We start from the raw sequence: 18,074 nt of genomic DNA, 5'->3' as shown, positions 1-18,074 counted from the left end.
TGACACATGGGAGCAGAGCAGTGATGATATTAGTGATGTAGCTGTCACTAGTGTATAGAGCATGTGTGGAAGAAGGATTAGGTGTGTGACAGTAATGTATGACACAAGGGAGCAGAGCAGCGATGATATTAGTGATGTAGCTGTAACTAGTGTATAGAGCATGTGTGGAGGAAGGATTAGGTGTAGGACACAGTAATGTATGACAATAGGGAGCAGAGCAGTGATGATATTAGTGATGTAGATGTCACTAGTGTATAGAGCATGTGTGGAAGAAGGATTAGGTGTAGGACACAGTAATGTATGACAATAGGGAGCAGAGCAGTGATGATATTAGCGATGTGGCTGTCACTAGTGTATAGAGCATGTGTGGAGGAAGGATTAGGTGTATGACACAGTAATGTATGACACATGGGAGCAGAGCAGTGATGATATTAGTGATGTAGCTGTCACTAGTGTATAGAGCATGTGTGGGGGAAGGATTAGGTGTAGGACACAGTAATGTATGACACAAGGGAGCAGAGCAGTGATGATATAAGTGATGTAGGTGTCACTAGTGTATAGAGCATGTGTGGAGGAAGGATTAGGTGTATGATACAGTAATGAATGACACAAGGGAGCAGAGCAGTGATAATATTAGTGATGTAGCTGTCACTAGTGTATAGAGCATGTGTGGAGGAAGGATTAGGTGTAGGACACAGTAATGTATGACACAAGGGAGCAGAGCAGTGATGATATTAGTGATACAGCTGTCACTAGTGTATAGAGCATGTGTGGAGGAAGGATTAGGTGTAGGACACAGTAATGTATGACACAAGGGAGCAGAGCAGTGATGATATTAGTGATGTAGATGTCACTAGTGTATAGAGCATGTGTGGAGGAAGGATTAGGTGTAGGACACAGTAATGTATGACACAAGGGAGCAGAGCAGTGATGATATTAGTGATGTAGCTGTCACTAGTGTATAGAGCATGTGTGGAGGAAGGATTAGGTGTATGACACAGTAATGTATGACACAAGGGAGCAGAGCAGTGATGATATTAGTGATGTAGATGTCACTAGTGTATAGAGCATGTGTGGAGGAAGGATTAGGTGTAGGACACAATAATGTATGACACAAGGGTGCAGAGCAGTGGTGATATTAGTGATGTAGCTGTGACTAGAGTATAGTGCATGTGTGGGGGAAGGATTAGGTGTATGACACAGTAATGTTTGACACAAGGGAGCAGAGCAGTGATGATATTAGTGATGTAGATGTCACTAGTGTATAGAGCATGTGTGGAGGAAGGATTAGGTGTATGACACAGTAATGTATGACAATAGGGAGCAGAGCAGTGATGGTATAAGTGATGTATCTGTCACTATTGTATAGAGCATGTGTGGAGGAAGGATTAGGTGTAGGACACAGTAATGTATGACACAAGGGAGCAGAGCAGTGATGATATTAGTGATGTAGCTGTAACTAATGTATAGAGCATGTGTGGAGGAAGGATTAGGTGTGTGACACAGTAATGTATGACACAAGGGAGCAGAGCAGTGATGATATTAGTGATGTAGCTGTCACTAGTGTATAGAGCATGTGTGGAGGAAGGATTAGGTGTATGACACAGTAATGTATGACACAAGGGAGCAGAGCAGTGATGATATTAGTGATGTAGATGTCACTATTGTATAGAGCATGTGTGGAGGAAGGATTAGGTGTAGGACACAATAATGTATGACACAAGGGAGCAGAGCAGTGATGATATTAGTGATGTAGCTGTGACTAGAGTATAGTGCATGTGTGGGGGAAGGATTAGGTGTATGACACAGTAATGTATGACACAAGGGAGCAGAGCAGTGATGATATTAGTGATGTAGCTGTCACTGTTGTATAGAGCATGTGTGGAGGAAGGATTAGGTGTATGACACAGTTATGTATGACACAAGGGAGCAGAGCAGTGATGATATTAGTGATGTAGTTGTAACTAGTGTATAGAGCATGTGTGGAGGAAGGATTAGGTGTATGACACAGTAATGTATGACACAAGGGAGCAGAGCAGTGATGGTATAAATAATGTATCTGTCACTATTGTATAGAGCATGTGTGGAGGAAGGATTAGGTGTAGGACACAGTAATGTATGACACGGGAGCAGAGCAGTGATGATATTAGTGATGTAGATGTCACTAGTGTATAGAGCATGTGTGGAGGAAGGATTAGGTGTAGGACACAGTGATGTATGACACAAGGGAGCAGAGCAGTGATGATATTAGTGATGTAGCTGTAACTAGTGTATAGAGCATGTGTGGAGGAAGGATTAGGTGTAGGACACAGTAATGTATGACACAAGGGAGCAGAGCAGTGATGATATTAGTGATGTAGCTGTCACTGGTGTATAGAGCATGTGTGGAGGAAGGATTAGGTGTATGACACAGTTATGTATGACACAAGGGAGCAGAGCAGTGATGATATTAGTGATGTAGTTGTAACTAGTGTATAGAGCATGTGTGGAGGAAGGATTAGGTGTATGACACAGTAATGTATGACACAAGGGAGCAGAGCAGTGATGGTATAAGTGATGTATCTGTCACTATTGTATAGAGCACGTGTGGAGGAAGGATTAGGTGTAGGACACAGTAATGTATGACACAAGGGAGCAGAGCAGTGATGATATTAGTGATGTATCTGTCACTATTATATAGAGCATGTGTGGAGGAAGGATTAGGTGTAGGACACAGTAATGTATGACAATAGGGAGCAGAGCAGTGATGATATTAGTGATGTAGTTGTCACTATTGTATAGAGCATGTGTGGGGGAAGGATTAGGTGTAGGACACAGTAATGTATGACACAAGGGAGCAGAGCAGTGATGATATTAGTGATGTAGATGTCACTAGTGTATAGAGCATGTGTGGAGGAAGGATTAGGTGTAGGACACAATAATGTATGACACAAGGGTGCAGAGCAGTGATGATATTAGTGATGTAGCTGTGACTAGAGTATAGTGCATGTGTGGGGGAAGGATTAGGTGTATGACACAGTAATGTATGACACAAGGGAGCAGAGCAGTGATGATATTAGTGATGTAGATGTCACTAGTGTATAGAGCATGTGTGGAGGAAGGATTAGGTGTAGGACACAGTAATGTTTGACACAAGGGAGCAGAGCAGTGATGATATTAGTGATGTAGATGTCACTAGTGTATAGAGCATGTATGGAGGAAGGATTAGGTGTAGGACACAGTAATGTATGACACAAGGGAGCAGAGCAGTGATGATATTAGTGATGTAGCTGTCACTAGTGTATAGCGCATGTGTGGAGGAAGGATTAGGTGTGTGACAGTAATGTATGACACAAGGGAGCAGAGCAGCGATGATATTAGTGATGTAGCTGTAACTAGTGTATAGAGCATGTGTGGAGGAAGGATTAGGTGTAGGACACAGTAATGTATGACACAAGGGAGCAGAGCAGTGATGATATTAGTGATACAGCTGTCACTAGTGTATAGAGCATGTGTGGAGGAAGGATTAGGTGTAGGACACAGTAATGTATGACACAAGGGAGCAGAGCAGTGATGATATTAGTGATGTAGATGTCACTAGTGTATAGAGCATGTGTGGAGGAAGGATTAGGTGTATGACACAGTAATGTATGACACAAGGGAGCAGAGCAGTGATGATATTAGTGATGTAGCTGTCACTAGTGTATAGAGCATGTGTGGAGGAAGGATTAGGTGTATGACACAGTAATGTATGACACAAGGGAGCAGAGCAGTGATGATATTAGTGATGTAGATGTCACTAGTGTATAGAGCATGTGTGGAGGAAGGATTAGGTGTAGGACACAATAATGTATGACACAAGGGTGCAGAGCAGTGGTGATATTAGTGATGTAGCTGTGACTAGAGTATAGTGCATGTGTGGGGGAAGGATTAGGTGTATGACACAGTAATGTTTGACACAAGGGAGCAGAGCAGTGATGATATTAGTGATGTAGCTGTGACTAGAGTATAGTGCATGTGTGGGGGAAGGATTAGGTGTATGACACAGTAATGTATGACACAAGGGAGCAGAGCAGTGATGATATTAGTGATGTAGATGTCACTAGTGTATAGAGCATGTGTGGAGGAAGGATTAGGTGTAGGACACAGTAATGTTTGACACAAGGGAGCAGAGCAGTGATGATATTAGTGATGTAGATGTCACTAGTGTATAGAGCATGTATGGAGGAAGGATTAGGTGTAGGACACAGTAATGTATGACACAAGGGAGCAGAGCAGTGATGATATTAGTGATGTAGCTGTCACTAGTGTATAGAGCATGTGTGGAGGAAGGATTAGGTGTGTGACAGTAATGTATGACACAAGGGAGCAGAGCAGCGATGATATTAGTGATGTAGCTGTAACTAGTGTATAGAGCATGTGTGGAGGAAGGATTAGGTGTAGGACACTGTAATGTATGACACAAGGGAGCAGAGCAGTGATGATATTAGTGATACAGCTGTCACTAGTGTATAGAGCATGTGTGGAGGAAGGATTAGGTGTAGGACACAGTAATGTATGACACAAGGGAGCAGAGCAGTGATGATATTAGTGATGTAGATGTCACTAGTGTATAGAGCATGTGTGGAGGAAGGATTAGGTGTATGACACAGTAATGTATGACACAAGGGAGCAGAGCAGTGATGATATTAGTGATGTAGCTGTCACTAGTGTATAGAGCATGTGTGGAGGAAGGATTAGGTGTATGACACAGTAATGTATGACACAAGGGAGCAGAGCAGTGATGATATTAGTGATGTAGATGTCACTAGTGTATAGAGCATGTGTGGAGGAAGGATTAGGTGTAGGACACAATAATGTATGACACAAGGGTGCAGAGCAGTGGTGATATTAGTGATGTAGCTGTGACTAGAGTATAGTGCATGTGTGGGGGAAGGATTAGGTGTATGACACAGTAATGTTTGACACAAGGGAGCAGAGCAGTGATGATATTAGTGATGTAGATGTCACTAGTGTATAGAGCATGTGTGGAGGAAGGATTAGGTGTATGACACAGTAATGTATGACAATAGGGAGCAGAGCAGTGATGGTATAAGTGATGTATCTGTCACTATTGTATAGAGCATGTGTGGAGGAAGGATTAGGTGTAGGACACAGTAATGTATGACACAAGGGAGCAGAGCAGTGATGATATTAGTGATGTAGCTGTAACTAGTGTATAGAGCATGTGTGGAAGAAGGATTAGGTGTGTGACACAGTAATGTATGACACAAGGGAGCAGAGCAGTGATGATATTAGTGATGTAGCTGTCACTAGTGTATAGAGCATGTGTGGAGGAAGGATTAGGTGTATGACACAGTAATGTATGACACAAGGGAGCAGAGCAGTGATGATATTAGTGATGTAGATGTCACTATTGTATAGAGCATGTGTGGAGGAAGGATTAGGTGTAGGACACAGTAATGTATGACAATAGGGAGCAGAGCAGTGATGATATTAGTGATGTAGTTGTCACTATTGTATAGAGCATGTGTGGGGGAAGGATTAGGTGTAGGACACAGTAATGTATGACACAAGGGAGCAGAGCAGTGATGATATTAGTGATGTAGATGTCACTAGTGTATAGAGCATGTGTGGAGGAAGGATTAGGTGTAGGACACAATAATGTATGACACAAGGGTGCAGAGCAGTGATGATATTAGTGATGTAGCTGTGACTAGAGTATAGTGCATGTGTGGGGGAAGGATTAGGTGTATGACACAGTAATGTATGACACAAGGGAGCAGAGCAGTGATGATATTAGTGATGTAGATGTCACTAGTGTATAGAGCATGTGTGGAGGAAGGATTAGGTGTAGGACACAGTAATGTTTGACACAAGGGAGCAGAGCAGTGATGATATTAGTGATGTAGATGTCACTAGTGTATAGAGCATGTATGGAGGAAGGATTAGGTGTAGGACACAGTAATGTATGACACAAGGGAGCAGAGCAGTGATGATATTAGTGATGTAGCTGTCACTAGTGTATAGAGCATGTGTGGAGGAAGGATTAGGTGTGTGACAGTAATGTATGACACAAGGGAGCAGAGCAGCGATGATATTAGTGATGTAGCTGTAACTAGTGTATAGAGCATGTGTGGAGGAAGGATTAGGTGTAGGACACAGTAATGTATGACACAAGGGAGCAGAGCAGTGATGGTATTAGTGATGTAGCTGTCACTAGTGTATACAGCATGTGTGGAGGAAGGATTAGGTGTAGGACACAGTAATGTATGACACAAGGGAGCAGAGCAGTGATGGTATTAGTGATGTAGCTGTCACTAGTGTATAGAGCATGTGTGGAGGAAGGATTAGGTGTATGACACAGTTATGTATGACTCAAGGTTGATGAGCAGTGACGATTTTAGTGAAGCAAGTCCATGAAAACTGGACGTCATTCCTAATCAAACAATATTTCTGGAGAAACCAGATTATGTATAATTTACAAACTCTACATGGCATACAATGCTTACGCTGTCTAAACCAATATATATATCACAATGATGGACTTTTATACCATGTAGAGATTGATAATTATAATCCAGTTTTTCCAGGAATATTGTTTAGTGACACAAATTGTCAGTTTTCCCCTATTATTATCGTTAAACGATTCCTTGATTTGAAACGAGTCCAATTCAGGGTAAGAGTTGGCTTTGGCATGATCATAATTAAAGAAAGCACAGGGACTAACACTTAATGTGGCTGGAGGTTACCTACAGTAAGTGGAGACTGTTTTTCTCATGGACAACTTTACGTGGTCCTTTTGGTGTCACATCAAAACTAAATCTTTTTGTATTGACGTCAAGAGGGAAAACGATTAATATCATCTACAATGCAATCTTCTAAGACCTTGATTAAAAATGACGTAAATTCAAAATAGCTCCTGTGTGAAGCCGGGGTGGGTCACTAGTATATTTATAAATCAATATGATTTTACCATAAAAATATTATTTTATCACTTTTTAATACTTTAACTAACAACTAGTGAGGCTACAGCATTATCATTCCAAAAAAACTGACAGGCATTGTTTATATGAATGACAAAAGCCTGGCTGACTCGTAAGTGAGGTACGTGTAGTTGCATACATTGTGATATCATCATCCACCTTTGTGGTAATCCCGAGGTCTGGTTTATACAGTACAAAATACAATACAGAGCACCTTCCATTGTTTTTTTAAACAACCGAGATAAGATTGGTGGCTATTATACAATGCATTCAACATTTTATTGATAGTTAACAATACACAGAACAGTCTTTTGACTACTATACAATTCTTGTGAAAAACAATGGCCATTCTACTGACTGAAAAAGTATTATTGTTAATTTCATACAATACAAAGATCATTCTTGTAACCAATATACAATAGGAAAAGCATTATAGTGAATGATATAAGAAAACAGTTAGCATTCTAGTGACCTATAAACAATAATAAGCACAGTTTACCAACTGATATACATTACAGAGAATGTTCTAGTGAAATCTATCCAATACAGACAGCCTTCAAGTGTTTACTATGCAATACAGAGGGTCTTCCAATGTCCACCATGCAATGCAGAGTGGTTGTAGCCAATATAAACTGTATAGAAAATTCCAATAACACACAGACAAGAGAGAAAGAGCATTATGGTGACCTCTATACAATATAACACATTCATGTGACTTCTATGCAACACAGGGATAATTCTAGGGACCAATAAAAATAAAAAGAGCATTCTGGTTGACAATGTACAATACAGTGAGTTTTCAAAGGTTTTCTAAAGATCACTGTAAAATACTGGGGGGCTTATTGTGACCTCTATACAAATGGAGAATTTTCTAGTGATAGAGAGAGCATTCTAGTAACCAATACACATACAAAAGTTATCTATTGGCGTATATATACAATACAGACATAATTCTGGGGACAAATTGAGATCATTGTAGTGGCCAATTTACACATAGAAAGCTTTCTAGTAATTTCTTTAAACAGTTTTTATGTCAATCTATTGACATAAAAACTATGCAAAGATTATTCTAGGGTCTGATTAAACTACAGGATCACTCTAGTGTCCAGTATTGAAAAAGGAGAGCATTCTAGCAACAAATGTAAACATAGAAAACACTAATATTTTGGACCTGTCATTCACTGGCTCATGAGTATGTAAAATTGTGTCTTTCTCTCAGTTTCTCCCCTTGTCCTTGTCTCCCCGACTATCAGACCTCTATCATGCCATCAGACCCCCCCACACTCCCCTCAATAGGCAATCAGATCTCCCCATCTCATCACACCCTTATGCCCTTTAAGAGCCAATCAGACCCCTCCCACATGCCCATCAAACCCCTCCCACATGCCTCTAAAGATCCAAAACAGACCCCCCCATCATCCCATGCCATCAAAACCTCGCACCACACCTCTCATGTGCCAATAAGACCTCTCACAATTCATCAGATCCCTATACATGCACTGTGTGTAATATTCAGCTATCCCATGCTGATCTGACTACCCCACATGCCTTTGAGATCTTACTCCCAACACACAGAAATGTGTGGAATAACTTACAGAAGTGCTGATAGCTTACACATGGCTTGAATGCAGGAACACCAGGTGGATGAGGCAGACTGACTCTGTGCTGTCACTGACAGACAGAGAGAGGCCTTATTCCATTGTTCCCAATAAAGGAAGGACATAGCACTATGCTAAGAGAGGCTTCCAGCAGCACTAGAATGAGGGCACACAGGCTGACCTTTACAGCTCCAGGGGAGACCAAAGGGCAGTGTGAGCAGTGACTTAAATGCATCCATGTCATGTGTTACACGTGTATCCGTAACCGGCACAGCCTACTATTGGGCTTCCATAGGCCGGTGTCATTTTGGAATGCATTATACAATGAAAGCGAGTCAGTGGGGAGGATATGCATTGTAGCTTTCTACAAATATTCATGCCAACCCCTCCACCCGACACAGTGTCCAGAAAGAATGGCATCAGTCAGTAAGAAGGTCGACAGTCAGAATGTCAGCATACAGTTTTTTTGCTTATTTTTAGGGTTAAGTTTAGAATTAGGTTTAGGGATAGGAGTTAGGGTTGGGATAATGGTTAGGTTTAGGGATAGGAGTTAGGGTTGGGATAATGGTTAGGTTTAGGGATAGGAGTTAGGGTTGGGATAATGGTTAGGTTTAGGGATAGGAGTTAGGGTTAAGTTTAGAATTAGGTTTAGGGATAGGAGTTAGGGTTGGGATAATGGTTAGGTTTAGGGATAGGAGTTAGGGTTGGGATAATGGTTAGGTTTAGGGATAGGAGTTAGGGTTGGGATAATGGTTAGGTTTAGGGATAGGAGTTAGGGTTGGGATAATGGTTAGGTTTAGGGATAGGAGTTAGGGTTGGGGTAATGGTTAGGTTTAGGGATAGGAGTTAGGGTTGGGATAATGGTTAGGTTTAGACTAAAAAAATTTAAAAAGTGTAAATGTCGACAAATTTTTTGTCAACCTCAAGTCCATGAAAACATGGCCATGCATTAGACAGAAATAAAATTGTGCTGCAGGTAATGGTGGAAGAACAAAAATCTATTTTCACTACATTCCTGCCACCCTAAAAACGTGGAGCACTTCTGTTTGAAAGTGGGATGACTCATCTTTGAAGCTGTGTGCACACATAGAAGATATTATCTGGTCATCAGTGTGATCAACAGACAATAACCCCCTGCAAAAAATGAAGACATTTCAGGGGATAGGGAAGATCTCCCCCATGCAGGATTCCATTATCTTAAGGCCACTTACATTGAAAAGGACTCCCCTCATAGTAATCACCAGACGATATCAACATGTACTGCAGAAAACATTAAATTTTCCATAGATAAGTGCAGGGCTTTAAATGTGACCCCTCTCTCCAATATTGGCACCTGCATGTTTCGGGACACTCTCATTTCAAACAGAAGTAATTGTATGGTTATCTCATGTAATTACCAGCCAATTACAACCAACACTAACTAAAAAAAAATCCCCAAAATTTGGGGATAACGTTTTTAAATTAAAAAAACAAACACTTATTTGGCCACTTTGGGTGGATTATATTTGCAGTGTAGGTGGAAACAAATTAATGGTATTTTCTGAAATGTCATAGTCTCTTGATAAAAATAAGGCATTACTTTGGTGGGCACTGCATGAAAATAATTATTGATGATGTGACTAGAGCAAATTTAAAAAAAAAATGCCAAAATAGGCTGAATGATACAGATTGGAACTTTTTTTCTGATGATATTTTTTGTTAGTTGGTATAATTTTTAATTCTTAGAAATAATTTCACAAACAGGAAGAAATCAGTGAAATTATTTCAGAAATGATTAAAAATACACTTCTGAAGACTTGGTCATAGTGTGGAATCTACTAGTGATTGTAGGTGAGTACCTTCTGTCTGCTTACTGGCACCTTTTGTCATACAACAAAAGCACCGCTACAGTACATATAATATTCATGTGGCCTATATAGAATTTAGAGAACATTTTCATGGACAATACACTTTTTTTTGCAGCAACTTTACAATACAGAGATAACTTTAAGCACCAATATAAAATACTGAGGGCATTCCACTGACCAATATACAATAGGTTTAATAAGAGAGATGAAGAATGTCTATTGCACCAGGAAGTTTCAATGAAAATAATGGATTTTTATTAATCCCTGTACATTATACATATGTATGCTCAATTAATTCATTACCAAGCAGGAGGTGCTATCACAGATTGGATAGAAGTAATTCAGGTGAAACCAAAAATACAAGAGCCTGTAACTGTGTACACTAAAGTTTAAATAAATTAATATTTTAATAAATAATTTAAAATAATTGAATATTTGTATCACTTATATTCAAAACTAGCAGCAAAATATATTAAAAAAATCATGACAGAAAGTGTTTAGATGGAAAAACAGTGACAAATATAATAAACGTCATTTGTGTGCCTGTCTTGTATCTTCTTTTCAAATATATTGTATGTTAGTGTATAATAGAGTAACTAAGTTATTGTTGCATTCTAGGCCATTAAATATATACAATCTATGATATATTTAAGAGTAACCACATGCTCTCCATATTGCAATTTATAAATACTTTATAACAAGTTACTAATTATTTTGAGACTGTGGCAGTTATGAGATGTAAGAAACACATGATACATAAAGTTACAGACGTTGCTCATAAACTAATACAAAATAACAACTTTTATTCATGTTGTAACTAAGGGCTCTATTTACTACAATCCGCATTTGTAATGCAGATTGTAGTGTGATATTATCGACTGAATTCGCATTGCCAATTCAGACAATATCACAGGGATTTACTACAAATCTCTTGCAGGGACTGAGCTTGCGATAAAGCTCTGTCCCTGCAAATCCCCTCCGCACACTAGTTACGGTATTTTTGCAAAAAACACTGTGACAAAGTGCCGACGCATGCGCCGACCGACCGTCGCTGCTACCCCCCGGCGCTAAGCCACGCCCCCCACCGCTAAGCCCTGCCCACACGAACGCGGACCCCCCCGTGACCCCCCCTCCAGCAACCCCCCTCCCTCAATAGCACTTACCTGCAGTCATCGGTGCTCCGGTGATGTCTTCCATGCCTCCGGTCAGCTGACATCCCATACTGCACTGGGATACGGTCACCTGATGACCGGGCCACAGTGCACTATGGGAGACCAGCTGACTGGAGGGAGAACTTCACCGGAGCCCCGATCACCAGTACCTGGAGTCAGGGAAGTGAATTTTTTTTTTTACTTTTTTTTTTTTAGTAGAGATCAGCTTGCGGTCTGTTTAGACCACACAGCTGATCACTGGGACCGGCTCCGGGCTCTGCTCTGTCTGTTACAGCAGAGTAGGAGCCCGGTTACCGGGCGAGAGCCTGGATAACACCACGTCCAGGAGGCATTATTATCACAGGCGCTCCGTAGGTATTTTTTTCACTATTTATTTTTAGTAACTACCAGGCAGATCACATTTCCCATTACAATTATGGGAAATGCGATCTGATTACTAAAAATAAGTGATACTAGGGGTTGGAGTAGAATTTAACGAATTCTACTCCAATTGCCCTGTAATAACTATAGGTGATACTAAAATAATGTGAAAAGGGTGTGAAAACACAAAACAGCCTTTTTCATTTTATTTTAGTAAAAATAATGATAATAAATAGAGCCCCTAATAACATCTAACAATCTCTTTAGTATTTAGAGCATTGGCAGAGCATTTGTAATACATTCATAATAAAGCTACAGTGCTCTATATGATCTGTATTTTCAGATTTAATAAAAACAGATTTGTATTCTGCAGGTGATTACCTTTTACTTTGAGCTGAATTAATTATGCCGAGATATATGCAATGAATGGAGTCTATATAGACACCTAATTTAGAGTGAATATTCACAGTGTCTAAACACAGTAATACAGTAATAAAGTAATACAGTAAGACTCCTTAATGCACAAATAAACATCTGTTGTTGAGGACATTTTGCCAATAAGAACTTTATGGAGTTATATATGACTATATAATGTATGCAGATTGTCTTATGACTGTTGGGTAATCAGCTCATTGTGGTGCTAATATTCACATATTGATACATCTCTAGAAAATCAGACTAAATATACAATAAATATTCTGATGTAGAAAATATCAATTTAAAGGTAACTGTGACATACTCTTTTATACACTAACATACAATTGATAGAGTTGAATTCTTAGACCATCAGTTTGTGATAAAACAGATATAGGTTTTATTAAAGCAATACCTCCACCATTCTGCGCAGAGTAACATGGAGCATAGCATTAGGAGAATCAGTCAGATCTCTCTGGCAATGTACCAGAGAATTTAAGGGATTTTATACGCAATAGTTACATAAATTGCAAAATCATTAACAGGAGGGTGTTTTCATGTATATTACAATCAAGATATTTGATTGGTTGATGCATAGGAAAGGGTTGTGACAATATACAGGAATGCATGTAACGTGGTTGAGTTTCTTAGTGAATAAGTGATTAATATCAGATGATGCGTCTGTGATCTTTGACATTGTATGCCTTGGTCATCATGACATCATAGATGAAATCTTCTCAAGAGGTTGGGTTATCTCTTCAAGCAAACATGAAAATAGGCTCAAATGTATCACGCCACAGTTTGACAGGCGTCATCCAACTTCACATATCATGTTGTCCAGAGGAGAAGTCAGTTCAGTGACTTGTTTTTCAATTATAAAAGACTTTTTAACCCATATACATCTGAATCACTGTAAAAGCTACAAACACATACTGTATATTAGAATGGAACTTTATACTACCTTTATTTCAGGCAATACAGACTCCAAGTTTATTTAATTTTAACAATTCCACTGCTTGTTAATGACAATTGACACCTAAAATACTTAAATCAAAATGGTGTCAATTACACAGTTCTAAATATTTCTAAGCGAGATAGGAAAAGGAAATGAGGATATAGGGAAATAGTACATACTCTGGTTTCGTCATGCAGGACTATTGGTAATGGTGTGGAGTGCACCATCCCCGCCAGAGGTAGTGAAAACCTGGAGATTTGCAACAGTAAAGAGATTCTTCAGTCCTTCGTTGGATTGAGGCACAAGCCTTGTTACCATATATATTTCAGCAGCTGGTTCATGTGCATGCAAGTATTTAAGCAGAAAATATTGGGGGGAAAGTAATATGTATAAGCTGAGTTTATATTGCGGGTACATACAGAACAGGCTTTGTGGTCATAAGATAGGTAGTTAAGGATACTGGTTTTAGGGTACATATGTTCTTGAATCCATGTATCATTATGGGAAAACACTTTATACATATGTATACTATAGCAATTGTTAACAAACCCATCATGACGAAGTGTGATATTTGCATAAACCAATTAGTTGTACCTTTCCCTCTCCATCCGAAAGTATCCCGGCCTTGATATTGGTGCATGATTTCTTGTATATCTTGTAATTGTTTTTCTTTCTTCTCAATGGGATTATAATTATCCACAATATTAAAAGAGCACATGCCTTTGAAGTGCTCACATCCACTACCTGCTTTTAGTAACAAGTAATCTATGGCTACTCTGTTTTCTAACATTCCTTCTCTAACTTCTCTTAATTCATGATTGATCAGAGAAATAGCAATGCTAGTGGCATTTATAGTTTTAGCCATTCCACAAGCAATACTATTTATGCCCCTGGTATTGTACACACTGAGACATGGGATCCCCAATAAAGAGAAACCCAAAGCTTTATACTGTGTGTCAGATAGCAGAGGCAAATCTGACCTACAATCTGGAGGTAATGACCTTTTCCCTCGTGTTGAAGACATTAAAGAGGTTATGTTAATGTGAGCTGCAGGAAATGTTAGTCGTCCTAGATAACAAACCCCAGAAGAATTTGATGAAAAGTAAGACTAAGCATTATTCCCACACACCAAAAAGATACCCTTTGGTAAATATTGATCAATATATATAAAATTAACTTGGACCTCCTCTATACAATTATTATTATTTCCCAGTGGCTGAAGTAGAAGTTGCCCTGTAATATTCCAGCAGTGTTTTTGGTATGCACTTGGTTGTACTTCTCTTGGTCCAATTAAATTTACCTGATGTATCATGAGGGTTTGGATTTCCCAGTAAATCATATTTCACTAAATGTCATATTATTATTTGGTATAAGTCTTATTTTCCCCATTTGTGGAGCCGTAAGAGGGATACAGAAAAAAATATGTTTTGTATGCTTCTCCTACATGCATAGGTGGAACTACACAAAAGGCCTCACTTCCTGCTACAGTGGTAGCTAATTCAATGAATGTGTTCTACCATAAACCTTAGCTCTGGCTATAGGATTGTACTGATAGTCTTAATCTTCATAATCAACAACTGGACTCATGGTGGTGTAATGCGCTTCCCTTCTTTACTTTGTGTCAGTGCTGGTATTATAATCTCCCATTCCATCTTCTCCATCTACCTCATAATACCAATTGATACATTGATTATCAGGGATCTTACCACAATTTCTACAAGTACATCTAAACACATTTGTCATTTTATAGCAATCTTTTGGTTCCATGGGTGCTCTTCTCCCTCTTCCCCATAAGGGAATAGTGTTATCATCTTGGCACCATTTGATACATCTCAATTCAGGGGCTTTACCACAATATTTACATATACACTGGGGCACCTGGGGTAAGTTCTTACATTTATCATAATATTCCCAAGTACCTTGTGTCTTCCTTATGTTAGCTTTAGGCCTGGTGATGGTGATGGGATAGACAGTGTCAACAGTCACATAGGAATCATAGGTGGGAGTTGTCACCTGGCTTACCACAGCATTCGATTCCTGGTACCCACTCATGTGGGCATCTACATAGTAAGTTACTCCTCCTACCATCCATACCCCCACCAAAATCAGGCTAATAATACACAGATTTAACTCTAGCAAACTCTTAGCTCCTGGTTTCCTTGTGGGGTTTGGGTTGAGTAGGACAGCTTCACCTGCCCAATTCTCCTCTAGTAACCCTTTACCATACCATGCCATTTTTTATCACTGTGTGAACAGTGCCTCCAAAGCTGGGGTTAGATCAGCCTCCTCTTGTGCGCCTCTTGTGTGAGAGCTGGAAGATACCGGGTTGGTTACTCTCTTACAGTGTGAAGCGTGAATCCAAGTAGGCTTCTCAGCAACCTTTATTGCAGTGGAGTTGGTTAGGAGGACTTGGTACGGTCCTTCCCAATGATCTACAAAGGAACCTGAATGTAAAAAATGACGTACCATTACAAACTCACCAGGCTTCACATCATGACAATTTATCAGAGTTATTATTGGCCTGGGAGGAGATTATACTCTGCTGTATCAATCTAAACTGCTTGTTTAAAGTGAGAACATATTTGGTGGTCAGGTCGTGTAGTGTGTCATGATTATCCTCAGGGCCTAACATCAAATTTGGACATTTACCAAACAATATCTCATATGGAGACAAATTTAATGGAGACCTGGGCGTAACTCGGATGCTGTGCAAGACTATAAGTAAAGCATCTACCCAATACATTCCACTATCCTCTGTGACTTTCACAATTTATTTTTTATGGTGGCATTGGTTCTCTCCACAAGTCCAGATGCTTGTGGCTGATAGGGGCAATGTAACTTCGACTATCCCCATTACTCTACACATCTCCTGAAACACTTGTCCTGTAAAATGTGTACCTTGGTCAGACTCAATTATGCGGGGTATACCGTATCTAGCTACAAATTCCTGTACTATTTTCTTTGCAGTGAAACTAGCGGTGCAGACTACTGCTGGAAATCCCTCTGGCCACCCAGAGAATACATCACAACAAATCAAAGCATACTTATAATTCCTACACAGTGGAAGTTGTATGAAGTCGATCTGTATTGCCTGAAAGGTTCCTTGTGTAGGCGGGATATGGCAAACATGAGTAGGAATCGTCTTCCCTGGATTCTTTCTCAAACAGGTAAGGCAAGATTGTGTCCTCTTACCTGCTTAAGATGAGAAGCCTGGAGCACACCAGTACAATCGAACCATTCTCACCATACCTTCCCGTCCAGTCTAGGCTAGGTAATAGTGATTTAGGTACAACTTGTCTCCCTTGTTTATCTCTCCAGATACCCTCGTCATCTGGTTCTCATCCCTTTGCCTTCCACTAGGAAACTTCCTGTTTAGAACAAGATTGATACAATTGCATTCATTTTTCACATGTTACAGGTATGAAATTCTGTATTGATACCACTTTTCCCAACTCAGGAATCTTAAAATTGTCAACCCTGGTACTCATGGCAGCCATTTTAGCTGCTCCGTCTGCTCTTTCATTACCCTGGGTGATTGGATCCATTCGGCTTGTATGTGCTTGGAATTTTATAACTGCCACTTCCTTTGGCATCTGGACAGAATCCATTAAGTATCTGACTGTCTCTGCATGTGATATTGGCATCCCACTTGATGTTAGAAAGTTCATAAACTTCCAAATGGTGCCAAAATCATGCAAAACCCTGTACGCATACTGGGAGTCAGTATAAATGTTAACAACTTTGCCTGCAGCTAACTGACATGCCCTTCCTAATGCTACAAGTTCTGCTTTTTGTGCTGAGTGTGATGGTGGTAAAGGTTCTGCTCTATGTCAGTATCATCCACTATAGCATATCCCGATGTCAATATGCCCAGGTCATTCTGTCTATAGCAACTACCATCAACATATAAATGTAATTCAGCATTTTCAATGTGTGTGTCTTTTATGTCAGGTCTAGGCGTGCAATGCTGTTTAGTTAATTTCTCACAATCATGATTTTCAAATGTATGTGCCTCTACCTCGTCTCCCACCACTTGTGACAATCCTGTCACTCCCAGAAGAAAGGTAGCAGGATTGAGTGTGTTGCACCGCTGCAATATGATGTTTGGAGGCATCATCAATGCCAATTCTCATTTTGTAAGTCTAGAGGAAGTAATATGTTTGGTAGTTGATACATTCAATAATGTTGCTACTGCATGTGGCACATTGAGATACAATGTGTGTCCTAGTACTATCTCAGCTGTCTTTTCTACTAGCATTGCTGCTGTGGCTATAGCTCATAGACATTGTGGTAATCCTCTGGTCAGTGTGTTAAGCTGGGTGCTATAATAGCCAATTGGCTGGTGCCAATTTCCATGTTTCTGAGTAAGAACACCTGTTGATAATCCAGTCAACTCTGTACAAAAAAGGAAGAGTGGTTTAATATAACAAGATAGGCCAAGCGCTAGTGCTGACATGAGGGCCTTCTTGAGATTTTGAAAAGCCACCTCTGTGTCATCATCATAAATAGCAGGGTCGGGTTTTGCAGAGGATATTAGTTCTTGCAATGGCTGGGCCATAATAGCATAGCCTGGTATCCATTGTCTACAGAATGTGGTCATCCCTAAGAAGGTGCGCACTTGTTTCTGTATATGGGGCAATGGCATTGCCTGTATAGCACTGATGCGGGAGGGTAGCAAATGCCTATACCCTTTGGATAAGCAATTACCTAAATACTGCACGCGCTCTTGTGACAGCTGTAACTTGGTTTTAGTAGCTTTTAGC

At 39.9% G+C, this 18,074-nt stretch overlaps 1 protein-coding gene across 1 annotated transcript in view; it reads right to left on the bottom strand.

The window, feature by feature from the left end:
• LOC148512591 (vomeronasal type-2 receptor 26-like) overlaps positions 1–15,363 on the bottom strand; it is a 69,505-nt gene extending 54,142 nt beyond the window's left edge. Inside the window, exons 1-2 of the mRNA XM_088482049.1 lie at positions 15,231–15,363; positions 14,292–14,379 (exon numbers count right to left, since the gene is read on the bottom strand). Of these exons, the coding sequence (XP_088338175.1) occupies positions 14,292–14,379; positions 15,231–15,363 (221 nt within the window). The remainder of the gene's footprint in view (positions 1–14,291; positions 14,380–15,230) is intronic.
• Between the last annotated feature and the right edge of the window lie 2,711 nt (positions 15,364–18,074).

Source organism: Taudactylus pleione, unplaced genomic scaffold, assembly GCF_031769625.1.
Source record: "Taudactylus pleione unplaced genomic scaffold, aTauple2 ptg000281l, whole genome shotgun sequence".
NCBI lineage: Eukaryota > Metazoa > Chordata > Amphibia > Anura > Myobatrachidae > Taudactylus > Taudactylus pleione.
The sequence above is the reverse complement of the archived record's forward strand: the minus strand, read 5'-3'. Positions and strand labels throughout refer to the sequence as shown.